Here is a 19,140-nt window from a genome sequence, read left to right on the forward strand (position 1 = left end):
ATCCTACACCTTCCTTTGGAGCCTGTCTGGGATACATGTTGGAATCTCTGGAAACTTGAAAAAGTTAGAAGCAAAGCTCCAAATCATGAAAGGAACTGATATCAGCCAACACAGGTACTGCTACATCCAGCTCCTTTTAGTCACTTCCAGAGAGGTACACAGAAACAGGAGAGCATCAGAGTGCAACTTACTGGTGAGGTGAGTACTGCTGAAAAAAATCTCCAGAGCCAGTTTGGAATCTGGAAATAATTTAAAGATGTGGAATCTTCGGTTAGATGTATCCATCAGGAAAAAAAAAACATATGCTGTAAGCAACAGCTAATAACTAGTTAAATGTAAAGGGTTTTTCAAAAACGATTTTTACCTGCCACAACATTTTCATGTGAGATTTATCGAGTCCAGGTCCAGATACTACTAATGATTCTACACACGATGATGCCAACGTTTTGATGTGATTCCCATGCTGGTCTGTAACCATCACATCTAATAAAAAAAAAATTTAAAAAAGAGAAAGAAAGAACAAGTCCAGGTTACCTGCTAAATTATGCAAAACATTTCCAAGAGAAAACATTTAACAAATCAAGTAAAAAATAAATAAAAAAAACAAAAAAAAACAACAATTAATGTTGCCACATAAGTGTTCTCAACATAGCCATCAATGACACAAGGGTATTACCAATATAGTGACATACTGACAACAGGCAACCAATATTTATGTTTAGTTTAGAGTACGGACTACAAAAACATACCCATGGTAAGTGACGAATGGTGTCAGAAAAGGGGATTTAGCTACCAGCAAGAATAATTCAACAAGGGATCCACCAGGAAGTTGCAATGTTTTATAAAGTTATGGTGATTGCAACAAGGCAGCACACCAAAGCAAAAACTGGGCATGGCTTGTTAACAGGAAGGGCCCAAATCAGGGTAAAGTAGTGGTTAGGGATCAACACAGTTTAGTCAAAACTGGTTCCCAATGTGTTCATTATCCTTTTCCTAGCTCTTATTCTGTACATTGCAAACTTTTATGACATAATCCTATATTTTTTTGCAAGAAAGCTGAAGATGCTAAATGGTTCCCCTTTGGACCCTTTCTAATAGCTGCAAGCCCCTTTTTAGATGACCAATGTGGCTGGAGTATTTCCCTGCCACCAAAAGATCATGTCCAGATGCACTGCAGAAGTAGTTACATTTGTTTTACACATATTTTCTGTAAGAAATTGGGTTGTTGGTTCAAGGGTGGCGTCAGCCCTTCACAAGCAACAGTCACAATCCTCATCAGGGGTAACCACACAAAAAAAGAAAACAAAAAAAAACAAAAAACGCTAAATTAAGTTGTGCTTAAACCTTTGGAGCTTGGCACAAAAATAGTCAGGCTTCACTTAGAGGCAAAGTATTAAGTACTTAAACAGCACACAAACAGTAATGAAGAGAAAATGCAACATAGGAAAAATCCTACACCAGTTTAGAGAAACAGAGTAAGTTTGAATCAATTATTTGATGCTAAAAGAAGAAAAATCCAATCAGTAGAACCTTAGTTATGAATTTTGAAAGTTTAAATGGAAAAATCTCATCTAAAAGATCACAGAAAGAGCCCCCCGAGGACATTTAGTCGCACAAGATCAGGGCAAAGTCAAAAGTTATGGCTAAAGGCGGTCGAGTGCTGAAAGAAACTGCCTTTTTATATAGTGGGCCAATGTAAGGTCACACCATGCAAAAAGTCCCGACGACCCCTATTAGGTTTATAGGGCTTACTTTAATAATTCCAAGCGCTCTAGTTGTGGTAGTGTGGTTGCGCAGTTTAAGATTATGAGAGGGGAGTTTTAAGCATTTGTTGCACACACAAAGAATCAATAAATGGTACACACCCTCAAAAAGAAATCTGATACTAATTTATTAAAATAACACACGTTTATATATTTTTAGACACCCAGAACAACAGAATTAGGTAAGTACCTTCAGATTTATGAAATTTACAAGAAGACACAAATAACAGTTTTTGAGGCATAGGCCTCAAACACTGTAATGTTATCCTATAGTAGGTAAGACACATACTGCAAACATACAGTTGTAGTCAAAGTTTAGGGGTGCCCTTTACAATTTAAGGTGGTAGGAGTCCAAAGTTCAAAGAACAACCAGCAGTTTTAATTTACCTGCCCTGGTGTGTTCGGGTACAGAGGTGCTGGATGGGTTGGTAGCCCCGAGCACTACACCTTTGAAAGCAATGGGCACCTGAAACAGCAAGGACGGATACAGGGAGAAGTCCAGCGGAACTTGCAAGGGGACTCAGCGCGTGAGAGTGACTGGGACAAAGGGGCGCATTCACTTGTCATGAATCCGGAGTGTGGGGTTGGGGTGCAGAGGTGTTTGGCTGGCTGTCCACTTGCGTTCAAGGCTCTCATGTTTCTCGGGATGACCTGTAGAGGGGCGGAAGAAACCAACATCAGACCCACTCTTGGTGTGAGCTTCGTCAGTCCTGAAGTCTCTCATAAGGCAGCTCAGTTTTCAAGGAGGTGGTGTTTGGGCTGAATGACGAACAAGCCTTGGCTGGTGCAAGAGCCCCGGTACTGAGAGTATTGCTCCAGGGGGGTCCCACAGGGTCTAGTGTTTGGAAAACCAGCAGATAGACAGGGCTGATCATGGGGGACAAACAAACCTCCTTCTTTAGTGTTGGTCCCTCAGTGGCCCCAATGGCCAACACCACACTATACTGGGCAGATTCGACTGGTGCCTGCAGATGCAGGGGGTGGGCTCCTTCACCCCAAGGAAGATGCTAGATGGTCGTTGAAGTATTGGGGAGGTGAGGCAGCTGCAAAATGAGTCAGATCTTTGCAAATGTTGAGGAGCAAGCAACAAGGCAGGGTTTGGTGCCAGTTTCTGTGCAGGGCCTTGGTTCTTGCGGTGTCGACTATTTGTCCTTCTTCAAGCACTAGTGCTAGGTTCAAACACTAAGCAGGTCTCCAGCAGCAGTTCAGTTCTCTGAGGACACAGGCAGGCTTCAGGCAGCTGGGCAGTCCTCTGAGACCTTCTTCAGGTCCAGAAGTTAACTGAAGAGTGGGTCTAAGGGTTTAAGTTTATACTGGGTGACAGCTTTGAAGAGAAAGAAACTTCTGTAGCCACCTTCATCCCCCTCCCCCGCGACAGGGCATCTGGAATTTCCTGCCTCTCAACCTTGTTTCCAGGAAGTCTGAGGGCACAAAAGGCTAGTGTGAAGTTGGCTGTGTGTCTGCTGAGGTAGTGTTTTTGAAGTACAAGTGGGGCTGTGCCAAGCTCTACCACCCATTCTCCTTGGATGGCTCATCCTGCTAAAACCCTCAGTTCCCTCTATTGTGTGGCTTCCTGGGAGGAATACACAAAGGTCCACCTTTGTAGATACACTGCACTCTACCCTATGGGCTGATGTGGCCTAACTTAGGGGTGACACACATGTATTACAAAGAGAGTTTAAGGCCTGGAAAGGTGTTAATTTAGACAAGTCGAATTGGCAGTTTGAAAATGCATACAGTCTGCAATGGCAGGCTTAAGGCAAGTTTCAACGGGCTACTTAAATGAGTGGCAGAGTAAGTGCTGCAGGTCCACTAGTAGTATTTAATTTACTGGCCCTGGGTATAGGGAATTATAGGTAAATTAAATATACTAATTAGATCTAAGCCTATTTTACCATGTTTTAGGGAGTGAGCACAAGCACCCTAGCACTAGTTAGCAGTGGTAAAGTGCACAGAGTGCTACGATGAACAAAGAAAATTAAGCAGAACAGAAGGGGAAAAGGTAAAACGTTTGAGGGAAAACCAACCTAAGGCTGACAGCTCTAAGATTTTCCATCTTAAATTGTACATACTAAGGTTTCCAAGCGCTGTGAAGTATGTTTCTCTGTAGCTCACTTCTTTGCATCTGAAACTTGACCATTTTAGCTATGATCCTTACCTCAAAAGCTTCAGACTTACTAAATAGGAATGAGGTAAACTGGGGGAAGGGCAAGGAGTAGCAACTACAGGAAAAAACAAGGACGTGTCCTGCTGCTCCCTTCATTTCTTTTGAGACCAGTGCAAGGGTTACTTTAGGAAGTTGGCTCTCTATATAGTGTACTAAAACGAAGTACACTGTGCACAGAGTCCAGTGGATCCCCAATTGGTATCGCAGAGGCAAAAGTAGATAGGACAAATGCTCTATTTTGTGGCAGTGTGGGCAAGCAGTTAGGCTTATCAGAGGGTAGTGCTAAGCATTTGTTGTAGTCACAGAGGAAATAAATGAGAGACAGACTCAAAGAATAAATCAGAGACCAATTTAGAAAATAACAATTATTTTTATATATGTTTCAAACGCAAGAAGTTCGTAATCAGGTAAGTAGATTTACAGGCATAAATACTTTGCAATTTCAAAAATCAAAACAGTGCAATTTTTCTTTTCAGCAATGTTAACCTATGGGGAGAAAACAAAAATGTTGTTTTGCAGGTAAGTACATGACTTACAAATCCAGTCTTCAGGGATTTAGGTCAACACCAGGCAAGATTCAAATCAGTACCAAAAGTGCACCTACAGAGGCACAACGGCAGCCGGCTACAAAGGTCAAATTCAGAGTCTGGTGCCCAAAGTTAACCAGGGGAGGCTGGGGATGAATGAAGATTTGCTGCTCAAGGATGGGCACAGCAGTGTCAGGGGTCGATCTCCTAGGGTTGAGGTAAGCACAAGGAGAGCCACAAGTCAGCACCAAACTTTCACCCCAGCAAAACAGGGGCGGCCGGGTGAAATCACCAAAAGAAATCAATGGGGGAGATCAGTTTTGGAAAAAGGCTGCAGGCTCGGGCCAGGAGGCTGAACAAAGAAAATCCACAGCTGCCAAGGTAAGTTCTGAAGCTAGGTGACGTAGGGACACCGACAGTCTATCTCCTCAAGGCCCAGGGTCTCCGGGTGCAGGAGTGTCCTTTGGTGTAGGGAACAACTAACTGGGGATAGGGGTTAGGGGGAAACTTCAGTTTGAGGTTGCAGACTGAGACAGAGTCCAGCAGGGGTCGGCCCACGATGGGCTCAGACTCAGGCTGTGTGCGTCGGGCGCAGAGGGGGATCCGGAGGCGGGTTCTCAGTTCCTCAGGGCAGAGTTCTTTTCCTTTTACAGTTGGTTTGTTCTTGAACATGTCTGTTTCTTTCCTTAAGCTTGTAGAACACATTCTGTGAGGTGTCTGGCTCCCTTATTTAGGCCAATTGTAGTGCCATATTGGAAGGCTTGGTAGCCGGTTTAATTTATTTTACGATTTTACCAAGTTTCACATATTTTAGTTTTTTGTTATTTACCAGTATATGCAATTTGACAAGGGAGCTTGCCAGTTGCATAGGGGTTCTGGACCCCGATTTAGTTCCTGGTTTGCCCTCATTGTTGTTGCGTCTTGGAGTGCTCGGGACACGCCCCTTCCCGACCCGGATGTGGGGATATAAAACCTGCAAAGCTGCATATTTGTGCAGCAGGCGCCCCAAAGGCAAACCAGTCCGTGCGCAGACCTCACTCAATCTCTGCCATGCTGCCGGTTCGGGGACAGCGGCCTGACTGCCTCTATCCTATTCTAGGGAAGCTCTTTTTGTTCCCCCCTCGGGCTCCCTGAATTGCAAACCTTTTGATCAGTCAACCATGGTCAGTGGTATGATTTACTTATGTTGTCTTCGTGATGTCTCTAATTCTAAATCTATTGACGATGCCTATGTGCCGTCTATATTCCAAAGCCAAGAGGGCTCCCAATCAACTATGTGGCACAGTAATTAATGACAGATAACTAACTAAAAATAAATCCATTTTTTTTTTTAATTTCAGCAAACTCAGAATGTTGACTTGGCTTTCGTCACAGAAACTTGGGCAGACCAACATTCGGGCATGGACTTAGTATTAGTAATTCCCAATGGTTATTCACTTTTTAAGCTTTACTGTGTTGGTAAGCAGGGTAGTAATTGTCTTAAAAAAAAATCCATTAACTTTAGGATCACTTTGAATCATCATACCTCCTTTAACGGGCTCCTAATCTAGCAACTGCTCGGACAGAAGACCACTTATATTCAACGCTTAGGCGGACTTAAGCTTATCTCAGATAGCTTTACTGTTTTAGGAGATTTTAACTTCCAACTGGACAATGTACTAGACAGAGATTCAAGAAATCTCTTTGACCTAATGAAGAGTCATGGTCTTAATCAGCTGGTCACAGTCCCATTCCACTCTGCTGGACACACGCTAGATGACATTGTTTCAGACAATATGTCTTTATCCTATTCTGAAGTCCTACCGCTCAAGTGGTCAGATTAGGCGGCATTTATGTTTAAAATTCAGTTTCAGCATAGGGTTCCCAAACTGGCAGCCTCGTCCCGATCTCTCATCGCCGTCCTTGGCACAAAGTCGATTCGGTGCATCTGAACGACGTACTCTCATCTGTAGGAAAGTGCCCTCTTTTTGGCATGGTTACCCCCACCTTTTGCCTATCAGTGTGCTTAGACTGTTTTTACTGGGACCCTGCTAACCAGGACCACAGTGATTGTGTTCTCTCCCTTCAGATTTGGTTACCTTGGACCTTTGTGCACTCCACACAATTGGCATACTGGTGTCCCCTTATAAGTCCCTAGTATATGGTATTTAGGTATGCAGGGCACTGGGACACCATGAGTCCCCCATGGGCTGCGGCATGTATTATGCTACTCATGGGAGCCCTTGCAAAAATGTTTCTGCAGGCCTGCCATTGCAGCCTGTGTGAAAAAGTGCATGCACCCTTTCACCACAGGTCACTACACCAGGTCAGTGTAAGTCACCCCTTTGGTAGGCCCTTCCAGCCCAAAGGGCAGGGTGCAGGTTACTGTGTGAGAGGGCACCCCTGCATGAGCAGAGGTGCCCTTACGAACTCCAGTCCCATTGCTGGACTTAGTAAGAGCGGGGAAGCTATTTTACCCGTGTACTGGAAACAGGTCAATACCTGTGTCCAACTACATAAGGGTAGCTTCGAACCTGGGCAAGTTTGCTGTCAAACATGTCGGAATCATACCCCAATACTAATGCCAATATTGGTTGTATTATTCCATGCACTCTGGGGGCGCCTTAGAGGACCCCTTCAGTATCGCTCCTTCCAGTTTTCCAGGGTTTTCCGGGCAGCCCACAATGCCGCAGCCCATCAGACAGGTTTCTGCCCTCCTACTCCTTGACCAGCTTAGGCAAGGGAAGGGAGAACAAAGGATTTCCTGTGGAAGAGGGAGACAACACCCTCTCCCACAAGAAATGGGTGTTACAAAGCTTGGGAGGGCTAGCTTCTCCAAGCCACTAGTTTGCTTTGAAGGACACATTTGGTGCAACCCCTTGCATAAACTAGTTTGCACCAGCCTAGGGACCCCCAGTCCCTGCACTGGTGCAAAACTGGACAATGGAAAGGGGAGTGACCACTCCCCTGTCCATCACCACCCCAGGGGTGGTGCACAGAGCTCCTTCAAGCGGCCACTTGATTCTGCCATCTTAAAACCAAGATGTGCAGAGGCCCCTAGAAGCATCTGAGTGGTCAGGTAAGGCAAGTGACGTCAGTGACGCCTCCTGATAGGTGGTCACTTTGCAAGGAGACCAAACCCCCTTTTAGAGCTATTTAGGGACTCCCTTGCAGGTGGGTCCCCAGATTCGACATGCAGGACTCCACCAGGTCACCTCTATATCGTTTACGTCTGCTCATGGCAACGGGAACTGCAACTGGACACTTCAGGACCCAAGAAGACTGCAACTCCTGAGACAACCTCACAACATTGTTTCCACAGCTCCTTCCAGCAGCTGCAACATTTCCCCAACTGTGCATATTCTGGGGTCAGCTGCACCAAGAAGGAAGAAGGAATCTCCCTTGGAGTGAAGGAGTCACTCCCCTCCATCTGCAGGCACCTATAGCAATGACGTCCGGCTGTGTGTATCTGCTCTCCTCTGGAACTGTTTGGATCCTGCATCACAGGTGGTGGTCTGGAGTGGTCCCCTTGGTCCTCTCTGCTGTTGTTTACCTTGGGAGATGGTGAGCCCTTGCCTCTCCTTGCAGAACAGTGCCCCTGTACACTGCGATTCTTGCAGCAACCAAGGCTTGTTGTCTTCTGCTCCAAGGGATCTTCAGGCTCCGAGTAGCCCCAGCACTTCATCCTTACAAGGACAGTATCTACTTTGCAGTTTCAGCGACGTGGGACTCGTCTCTAGGTTTGCTGATCGGGCCTCACTGCAACTTACTGCGCCTGCTACCACTGGGTTGTCTGTTGGGGCTACGACTGCTTCTGCTGGCTCTTCTGACTCCTGAGGGTCAGCCCAGACTCTCCTCCAAGGAACGAATCCTCTGGACCTTGCTGGTCCTCTTCAGCCTTGCAACTCTTCTTTTGAATCCATTTGTATTTGCCTAGGCTTGTTAGTGGTTCTCCTAACAACTGGCCATCTGCAACCCGGCGAATGATGTGGGACACCATCTGCACCAGTCCAAGGACTCCTCTGCAGCTCCTGGACTCTTCAGCTGGTCTTCTCCTTCCCCCATCGACCCGGATCTTCATCCACAGAAGGGTGGGTAGTGGCTCCTGCCCCAAACGGACACTCCATCGTAAACTAGACTCTGTACCCTTCTTTTGCAGGTCCTCCTCTTTCAGAATCCACTTTTGGGTTCCTCTGGTCTGGTCCCGTGCTTACACAATCCGTTTTCTAAGTCCTCTTGTTAGTCCATGGGAAAAAGAGGAACTTACCTCTGCTCTCCTGGTCGCTGGGGGGAAACTAAGGTACTCACCTCTTGGGATCCAGAGTTAGCCTAGCTCCCCCTCTAATTATTCCACACCCTTGGGTGGGGGACTTGACTTCGCATTCCACTATTTTAGTATATGGTTATATATATATAGACACACACACATTTATTCATATATATATATATATATATATTTATTCATATATATATATATATATATATATATATATATATATATATATATATATATATATATAATGTCCCTTACGCAGTGTACATCTGCTCGTAGCATGTAGTGCTGCAGATACACATGCTATGTATTATTCTGCCATCTAGTGTTGTACTCGGAGTGTTACAAGTTGTCTTTCTTTGAAGAAGTCTTTTTGGAGTCACAGGATCAAGTGATTCCTCCTCTCGGACATACTGCGCATGGGCATCGACTCCGTTGTTAGATTGTTTTCCCGCAAAAGGGTGTAGGAAGGAGTGATAGAGTGTAGTAATATAAATGTTGTATATAAATAGTAAGTAAAATAGATGCCCATGCAAATGTAAATGTATATACATATGTACACAATATATAAACTACAAAGACTACAGGCTTCTGGGGAGGAGGGAGAGTGCAAGTGAATCTGCAGCAATACATGCCACGAACAGATGTACACCTGGTAAGTGACATTTTCCATTCAATGATATGTGTAGCTTCAGATACACATGCTATGCATAGACTACAAAAGAGTTACTCTCACCAAGAAATGTGGTGGCTAGCCTGTAGGAGTTGTTTGAAATAATGTTCTTAAGACAGCTTGACCAACACTGGCCTGCTGCTTTGAAAATACCTCTATACAGTAATGCTTTGTGTAGGAAGTTGGCTCTGTATGCACTATTTCAAAGTAAGGGATAGTATGCACAGAGTCCAAGGGTTCCCCTTAGAGGTAAGATAGTGGCAAAAAGAGATAATTCTAATGCTCTATTTTGTGGTAGTGTGGTCGAGCAGTAGGCTTATCAGAGGGCAGTGTTAAGCATTTGCTGTACACACACAGGCAATAAATGAGGAACACACACTCAGAGACAATTCCAGGCCAATAGGTTTTTGTATAGAAAAATATATTTTCTTAGTTTATTTTAAGAACCACAGGTTCAAGATTTACAAGTAATGCTTTAAATGAAAGGTACTTCACTTAGGAACGTTAGGAACTTTGAATTAGCAAAATAGCATATACAGTTTTCACATAAATGACATATAGCTATTTTAAAACTAGACAGTCCATTTTTCAACAGTTCCTGGGGGAGGTAAGTGTTTGTTAGTTTTTGCAGGTAAGTAAACCACCTACGGGGTTCAAAATTGGATCCAAGGTAGCCCACCGTTGGGGGTTCAGGGCAACCCCAAAGTTACCACACCAGCAGCTCAGGGCCGGTCAGGTGCAGAGGTCAAAGTGGTGCACAAAACGCATAGGCTTCAATGGAGAAGGGGGTGCCCCGGTTCCAGTCTGCCAGCAGGTAAGTACCCGCGTCTTCGGAGGGCAGTCCAGGGGGGTTTTGTAGGGCACCGGGGGGGACACAAGTCCACACAAAAGGTACACCCTCAGTGGCACGGGGGCGGCCGGGTGCAGTGTGCAAACAAGCGTCAGGTTCGCAATAGGATTCAATGGGAGACCAAGGGGTCTCTTCAGCGATGCAGGCAGGCAAGGGGGGGGTGCTCCTCAGGGTAGCCATCACCTGGACAAAGGGGAGGGCCACCTGGGGGTCGCTCCTGCACTGGAAGTCGGATCCTTCAGGTCCTGGGGGCTGCAGGTGCAGTGCCTTTACCAGGTGTCGGGTCTTTGAAGCAGGCAGTCGCGGTCAGTGGGAGCCTCGGGATTCCCTCTGCAGACGTCGCTGTGGGGGCTCAGGGGGGCCAACTCTGGCTACTCACGGTCTTGTAGTCGCTGGGGAGTCCTCCCTGTGGTGTTTGGCTAGAAGGGACAGTTGAGATGAAGGTGTTCTGCTTTGTTTCTTTAGGTAATACATGGTCGTCATATTGTCTATTTTTATCAAGACAGTCTTGTGTTTGAGAAGCGGCTGAAGCGCTTTTAGAGCAAGGACCACAGCTAATAATTCTAAATGGTTTATGTAATAGTTTAGCGGTTATTGTGGTCTGAGGCGCAGGGTCTTGAATTTACCGCTCCTTCATTAAACTGCTGCGATTCTACCATTGAAGGGACTTGTACGTTTGGCGGTCTAACAACACTAGATCTTGCAACTGACCCTGTGCTTGAGACCATTGCTGTGAAAGGCACTGTTGAGTGTCCTCATGTTTTGTCTTGCATGCGGTACTATTGCTATGCAAGATGCCATCATTCCTAATACCGTCACGATAAATCTCAGTGTATTGTTGATTTGGCTGCATTTGTGGTATGAGATTTTGAAAAGCTTGTATCCTTTGTATATTTGGATAGGCTAAGGCTTTTTGTGTATTGAGAATAGCACCTAGGTAAAGGCGGAACCTGTGCTGGTTGGAGATGGGATTTCTGGTAGTTGAGAGTGAACCCTAGTGTATGTAGGGTCTCTATTGTGTATTGAGTGTGTTTTTGACATTGTATAAAATAGTTTGATTTTATCAGCCAATCGTCTAGATATGGAAAGACATGTATGTGTTGTCTTCTTAGGTAGGCTGCTACTACTGCTAGACATTCTCTGAATACCTTTGAAGCTGTTGTTATGCCGAATGGTAGAACTTTGAATTGATAATGGTTTCCTGCTATCACAAGCCTTAGGTATTTTCTGTGAGCTGGATTGATGGGTATAAGGAAATACGCATCTTTGAGGTCTAAAGCAGTCATGTAAACTTGTTTTTGTAGTAATGGAATGACGTCCTGCAGAGTTACCATGTGAAAGTGTTCTGACAGGATATACAGATTTAGTGATCTGAGATATAGGATGGGCCTGAGAGTGCCATCCTTTCTGGGGATGAGGAAGTATAGTGAGTATACTCCTGTTCCTTGTTGAGAATGTGGGACCAATTCTATTGCCTGTTTTAGTAGTAGCGATTGTACTTCTTGTTGTAACAGAACATTGTGTTCTTGGAACAGTTTGTGATAACGTGGAGGAATGTTGGGGGGGGGTTTAGAAATCAATTCTAAGCAATAGCCATGGCGGATAATTGACAATACCCATTGATCTATGATCTGTAGTGATATTTTGCCATTGGGAGTGGAATTGCTGCAGTCTGCCCCCACAGGAGATGTGTGGGGTTGAGGGATGGTAAATAAGTCACTGTTTAGATGGAGTAGTGGCTTGTTTTGAAGTCTGGAACTTGCCTCTAGTTCTAAAGTATTGGCCTCTATAAGACCCTCTAAATCCTCTTCTCTGGTACTGCTGTTGCCCTTGTTTTGCATGGGAGGTAGACGTCTCTGTGGGTTGTGGCTTGAAACCTCTTCTGAACTGTTGCCTGTGAAAGGAACCTCTATAGGGTGTTGTGTATAAGGCTCCCATTGCTTTGGCAGTGTCTGAGTCTTCCTTCATTTTTTCTATGGCTGTGTCGACTTCAGGGCCAAACAGGTGCTTTTAATAAAAAGGCATATTCAACACTACCCGCTGTATTTCTGGTTTAAAACCAGAAAAAATGAGCCATGATGATGCAAATTCATGTATATAGCTCCTTATTAAGGGATTAGCTAAGGGGGCTCCTTTATGGTCTCTTTACGAATATAACACTGTTCTTGACATTAGCTTTACTTATGCTCTAGGCCATATGAGGAGCATTTCATGAGTCTTTATATTGATTTGAAAACTAATAAAAACAGCTGATAAAAAAAAAACAACAACAAAGAAATGTCCTTGACATACTGGAAGTTTAATTCCAACATTTCTTTTGTTTCCTGGTTGAAATTAACAGGCTTTTCCTGTCGCACCTGAATGTAATTTTTCTTTCTGGAAACTTTACCTTAAATAGGGCTTCTCACAACAGATCATTATCTGAAGGGATATCAAGCAAAGGTTTGGTCTGCGGAGTCAGAGTAGGCTTTACCATTGGTAACAAGGTGGTTCCCCCAACTCTAAACAGAGCAAGAAAAAACAGAAGTCTGGCGAACCAACATCTGCCTCGTTTGTGACAGAGTACCTTGTCTGCCAAACTCTAAATAAGAGTCAGGACAAGATAAGAACCTGACTTACCTGGGGAGCATTTATTAAGACCTAAAAAGGGAGCTGGGAGAAAAATCATGTTCCTAAATGCTATTTCAAAGTACTCTGCATCACTATGATGTGCAAATCAGGAAATGTGGTAAGGGATTGACACTGGCTCCAATTCTGTGCAGTCCGAGGTGGATTTATAGGACAGTCACATCAGTGCACTATGAAGCATGACCGGTGTCACCTGGCATCAAAAGTAATAAGTTTAATGAGTCACAGGTTGGAATTCGGTATCTTAAAAAAGGAAGAAAACAGCATTTAAATAAAACATTCTAGAACGACTTAACCGACACACAGAATTCTTTCTCCTCAAAAATAATATCAATGGGGGACATACACACAGGAGAAACCCAAACCATCATTCCAATTTTTAAAAATCTGTTCACTTTACCAACAAAAGTAAAATCACTTACCAACTTCACCTTGAAGATTTTGGCCCATCTTAATTACATTCAAACCTTTTAGTTGACACTTAAGATGTTTTGGTTCATCAGGAAGAGGTCTAAAATGGAAGAAACATTTTTGGAAATAATGTGAATTAACTGATCTGAGTGGTGCCGACAAAAGGTACAGCACACAAGCTGTTAACTAAAACACAATAATATAAAAGAAGGTCGTAATTATTAACACAAAATTATGCAAACAACCTTCCTGGGGACAAACATCAGTGACAAGCTTAAGTGACAGATGTTCCACTAAGTTGGAGCTAGGATGAATAAACACCTTGCATCTTTAAATATTTATTTGACATTTTGTTCAAATTATCATGAAATAGCTGCTGATCTCAAACCAAAGTTTCTATTTTTAAGATATACTTTAAGTATATCATTAACTGATGAATCCATAAAGCAAATTTAACACTTGTTTTGGCTGTCACAAACGGGTGGAGCACAACAAGACCTCGAGAAAAGATATGTTTTCTCAGTACCATGAAGAATCCTGAACAACACTTTGGTGTAGAGTGAAGTTGTAACCACCAAAAAACAAACGTGCCCTTGTCAAACCTGCCCTCACTAGGGGCGAGCCACCTTACTGTGAGATTCCTCTATTGCAGGAGGATCATATATCACAGCATTCCACCGATGGGACCCGATAGGCATTTGCTTACAAAGAATGGGATGGCATCACGGTCCCCCACCTCAGCAGCTTTCCAGGATTATGAGGAATGCGTGCCGGTGCTGATGTATGGCGACAGCAATGCACCTGATAGGAAATGCAGTTCCCATGTGTCAGTGGGTGATGCATTTGTGAGAAGCTGGCATGGCTTGTAGTGGGTAAGGATAAGTTACTTACCTGTAAATCCTAGTTCTCTTCCAGGGGTATCCACATCAAAGTCATAAACATTGAATATTCCCGCCCTTGTGCGGGGACACCGGAGCATATATAAAATATATACACATTATACATGTGTAACAAACAGTCATGCAGGCTATCATGTTAAAAACAGGCTAAAATGCTTTATTTCTATGAAGTTTTTTTTTTTTTTTTTTTTTTAAATACTACAATAGAGCATAAATAAGTACCCAAGCTCCTAAAACTAGGCTTGGGGAAGTAAGCAGTAGCAAACTCTAGTGAAAAAATAGAGAAAACTGCATTGAAAAACAATGAAGCATTCTTAGCCAATAGGCTGCATGTAGGTTAACACAGGAGAACCATAAAAACTTTGGCACTGTGCCTTTAAGACCCTGAGCACCTCCAGTATCCCACCATGCCTCAGGGGTGAAGGAAAGGTGACAGTTGGTTCACAGTTAGGTCAGTTCTTTTTACGGTGCCAATTTGTATAATTGAATCAAAATACTGTCTGTCCTGCACTTCCAGTAGACGTGTGTCCGGGGAGGAGGGTGGGTTGTTTATGACTTTGATGAGGATACCCCTGGAAGAGAACTAGGATTTACAGGTAAGTAACTTATCCTTCTCTTCCAGGGGATCCTCATCAATAGTCATAAACATTGAATAGATTAGCAAGCCCATCCCTAAACCCAGCGGACTGTCCGATAGAAGTGCAGGAATAGACATGTCTTACGCAAATAAATTCCTTAGAGAGGCCTGCCCCACTTGGGCATCCGCTCTTGCATCTGAGTCTAAACAATAATGTCTTGTAAAAGTATGGACAGACTTCCATGTAGCAGCCTTACAAATCTCAGATATAGGAACATCGTTAAGGAGAGCAGCAGTAGCCGCTTTTCCCCTTGTGGAATGCGCTCTAGGCCGCGCTAGCAATTGTCTATTAGCTAGCTGGTAAGTATTAACAATACAAGAGACTATCCATCTTGATATTGTTCGCTTAGATGCTGCTTCTCCTGTCCTTAAATGACCATAGTTCACAAACAAGCGGTTAGAGTGTCTAATCGATTTTGTCTTGTCCAGATAAAATTTCAGCACTCTTTTCAAGTCTAATGAGTGCAATGCTTTCTCAGCCGGAGTTTCCGGATTGGGAAAGAACGTCGGTAAAGTTATGGTCTGATTAATATGGAATTCTGACACCACCTTCGGAAGGAAAGATGGGTGAGTTCGTAGAACTACTCTATTGTCATGAAAAACCGTGTACGGTTCTTTTGCACACAAAGCCTGGATCTCACTGACCCTCCTCGCTGAAGTAATGGCCACCAGAAAAGCCGTTTTCCACGTAAGGTGTTGTAAGGAGGCCTTATGGATAGGCTCGAAAGGAGGGCCCATAAGTTTTGCTAGGACTATGTTCAGTTCCCACGGAGGAGAAGGCCTCCGAATTGGCGGAAAAACTTTCTTCAAACCTTCTAAGAAATCCTTGACTACAGGTTTCGTAAAGAAGGATTCCTGAGAAGGTGACTTGCGATAGGCAGTAATAGCAGACAAATGTACCTTAATAGATGATACCTGCAGACCGGATTTCGCTAGGTGAAGCAAATAGGACAGTATGACGTCCTCCTGCGCCCGTATGGGATTATGGCCTTGCTGACAGCACCATATGTAGAATCTCTTCCACTTAAAAGCGTAGGAACGCCGCGTGGAAGGCCGTTTGGACTCTTTCAAGATGTTCATGCACTCCTGCGAGAGTCGTAGGTGCCCATACTGCAGGAATTCAGGAGCCATGCTGTTAAGCTCAGAGAGGGTAGGTTGGGATGCAGAATCCTGCCCTCCATTCTGCTCAGAAGATCCGGTCTGCACGGCAGCCTCCTGTGAGGTTTTTCCGACAGGTTGAGGAGATCCGTGTACCAGAATTGTCGAGGCCATTGTGGCGCTATAAGAATCATTCTGGTCCTGGATCCGTAAAGTTTGCTGATCACTGCCGGAATGAGGGGAATCGGAGGAAAAGCGTAAAGAAATGTCCCTGACCAGTCGATCAACAGGGCATTCCCTCGAGATCCTGGACGGTAGAACCTGGATGCGAAGTCTGGGCATTTCCTGTTTACCTCGTCTGCGAAGAGGTCCAGTTGAGGCCGACCCCATTGCGCGAAGATGTATTCTGCGACTTCGTCATGCAGGACCCAATCGTGAACGTCCTCCAGGTGTCTGCTTAGAAAGTCTGCTTCTACGTTCTGCTGACCTGGCAGGTGAACTGCTGTGATTGACATTCCTCTGGCCAGGAGCCAACGCCATATCGCTTGGGACTCTCGTGAAAGGGGTAGGGATCTCGTTCCCCCTTGTTTGTTCAAGTAATACATCGTGGTTGTATTGTCCGTCTGTATCAATAGAGTTTTCCCCTGAATTAGCGGTGTGAAAGACTTGAGAGCCAGATGGACCGCTCTGAGTTCTAGCAGATTGATGTGGTACTGCTTCTCCTTTTCTGACCACAGACCCTGCGCTTGAAAAGGACCCAGATGAGCCCCCCATCCCTGAAGAGACGCATCCGTTACCAGAGTGTCGGATGGAAGTACCTGGTGAAACGGAGCGCCCACTGACAGGTGAGGTCTGTGCATCCACCATCTCAATGACTGCAGTGCTACGTCCGGTAACCGCATTGTGTCTTCCCAGCGACCTGTTCTTTGGCTCCAATTGGCCTCCAATGCCTCTTGGAGGGGTCTCATGTGGAGTCTGGCATTTGGGACAATAAAGATGCACGATGCCATGGAGCCCAGTAGTGATGTCACCTGACGTGCCGTAGGTGCGCTGGCTCTCAACAGGTCCTGGCACTTCATGTTTATTGAGGACAGTCGTTCCTCCGAAGGATACACTTTTTGTAGTTCTGTGTTTATGATAGCTCCTAGGTAGTGAAGACTCTGCGTTGGAGTCAAGGTTGACTTCTGGTAATTGACCTGAAGACCTAGAGCTTCGCAAACTCCTAGTACAATGTCCCGATGGCTTCTCGCCTGCTCCGGAGAAGAAGCCTTTAGTAGCCAGTCGTCTAGGTATGGATATATGTATATCCTTTGTCTTCGTAGATGCGCCGCCACCACTGCCATACATTTCGAGAAAACTCTTGGAGCAGATTTCAGGCCAAAGGGTAGAACCCTGAACTGGTAATGCTGTAACGCTACTCGAAAGCGCAGGAATTTTCGATGCTTTGGAGCTATTGGGATGTGGAAATACGCATCCTGCAGGTCGATGGAGCACATCCAGTTTCCCTGATGCAGTTGAGGGAAAATTTGGTGAAGCGCTAGCATTCTGAACTTCTGCTTTCTTATGTATTTGTTCAGCAGTCTTAGATCCAGGATTGGCCTGAAAACGCCCTCTTGACCCTTCTTTGCTACTAGAAAGTAACGGGAGTAGACCCCCTTTCCTCTGTGGGCAGGTGGAACCCTTTCTATGACATTCTTTCTTAGGAGGGCGAGAGCCTCCTTGCGTAGCAAGGTGAGATGAGCCGGATTGTGTTTGGTTGGTGGCAAGTGTGGTGGAGGCTGCTTGAACAGGAGAGAATAGCCATGTTCGACAATATTGAGCACCCATTTGTCTCTTGTGATAGAGTGCCACTCGTGAAGATGAGCAATAATACTTCCCCCCACCGGAGTGGTGTACAGTGTCGAGGGAAGCGAGACTTCATTGCTTAGTGGGTGCTTTTGGAGTGGACTGTTGAGGTCTACTTGACCCTCGCTCCCTTGTGTTTCTTCGCTGAAACAGAGGGCGTCCCTGTCGTTGCTGAGACCTTTGCGACCAATGAGGGGTTTGAACCCTCTGTTGGAAAGGGCGTCTATCGTACGGTCTGTACCTCCGCCTGAAATCTTTCCTTCTTTCGAGGCCTACCGCCTTCATGGTATCCACCTCGGTCTTCATGCGGGCCATCTCTTCGTCTGCATGGGCACCGAATAGAGAATTCCCGGCAAATGGGAGATTCAGGATACGTTGTTGTGCCTCCTGTTTCAAGCCAGTGAGCCTCAGCCAGGAAGATCTCCTCGCACAGATACCATGTGCGTACCCATGAGCCGCCAAATCCGCCCCATCCGCTGCCGCGCTGATAACTTGGTTAGATACCAGGCATCCTTCCTGTAGAATCTCTTGGAAATCTTGCCTGTCTTCTCTGGGCAGTTTTTCTGTAAATCTACTGAGGGAATCCCACAGAGAACGATCGTACCTGCCCAGGAGCGCAGACGCACTAGAGACCTTCATTGCTGAAGCCGCTGTCCCGCACATCTTTCTTCCCAGAGAGTCTAAATGCCTGCTCTCTTTATCCGGGGGTACCGTGGATGAAGATGCCACCGAGTGGGTCTTTCGGGCGGCAGCTATGATCACTGAGTCTGGCGGCGGATCCTTCCTAAGGAATAAAGGGTCTTGCTTTGGAGCCTTGTACTTTTTAAGAATCCGAGCCGGGGCAGACTTAAGCGAGGCTGGGGCCAGAAAAGTGTCCATGGTCGGCTGCAACAAACCAGGCACTAGAGGCAGCAACTTTTTCGACGCTGATCTCTGTTGTAGCGTCTCAAAGATGATTGATGAGGAGGTAGACGGTTCTGGAACCTCTATATTGAGTTTCTGCGCTCCTCTTAGCAACACCTCGTTGAAAGTGGTTATGTCATCCACTGGTGAGACTCTAGCAGGTGGTGAATCTGTAAGAGTAGGTGAGTAACGCCCGACAGAAGAACCTGATGAAGACCAAGAGGGTGATCTTCTTGAGCGCGACCTGGATCTCCGTTGAGAGCGAGATCTGCTGCGGGACGCTGTAGCCGAGCGCCTAGGCCTCGCGGTCGGCTGTGGAGGAGCTGAACGAGCCCGTTCTGCCCCGGCTGTCGGCGATGGCGTTCTTGGCGGGGAGGCAGTGGGTGAATACATTCGCGAATATTGCGAATCTGGGGAGGCCGCTGGTCTGTTGAGGCTCTCCAGCCATCTCGGAGATAGGTTGATGGGCGAGACATGCCCAGGAGAT

At 45.4% G+C, this 19,140-nt stretch overlaps 1 protein-coding gene across 3 annotated transcripts in view; it reads right to left on the bottom strand.

Annotated features, from left to right (window-relative positions):
* SMCHD1 (structural maintenance of chromosomes flexible hinge domain containing 1) overlaps nucleotides 1-19,140 on the bottom strand; it is a 2,128,336-nt gene that overhangs the window by 882,070 nt on the left and 1,227,126 nt on the right. For all 3 annotated transcript variants that reach the window (XM_069219969.1, XM_069219967.1, XM_069219968.1), the window contains 2 exons: nucleotides 13,283-13,371; nucleotides 365-483 (listed from right to left, as the gene is read on the bottom strand). In XM_069219969.1, coding sequence (XP_069076070.1) covers nucleotides 365-483; nucleotides 13,283-13,371 — 208 coding nt within the window. The remainder of the gene's footprint in view (nucleotides 1-364; nucleotides 484-13,282; nucleotides 13,372-19,140) is intronic.

This window comes from Pleurodeles waltl, chromosome 2_2, assembly GCF_031143425.1.
Source record: "Pleurodeles waltl isolate 20211129_DDA chromosome 2_2, aPleWal1.hap1.20221129, whole genome shotgun sequence".
Lineage (NCBI taxonomy): Eukaryota > Metazoa > Chordata > Amphibia > Caudata > Salamandridae > Pleurodeles > Pleurodeles waltl.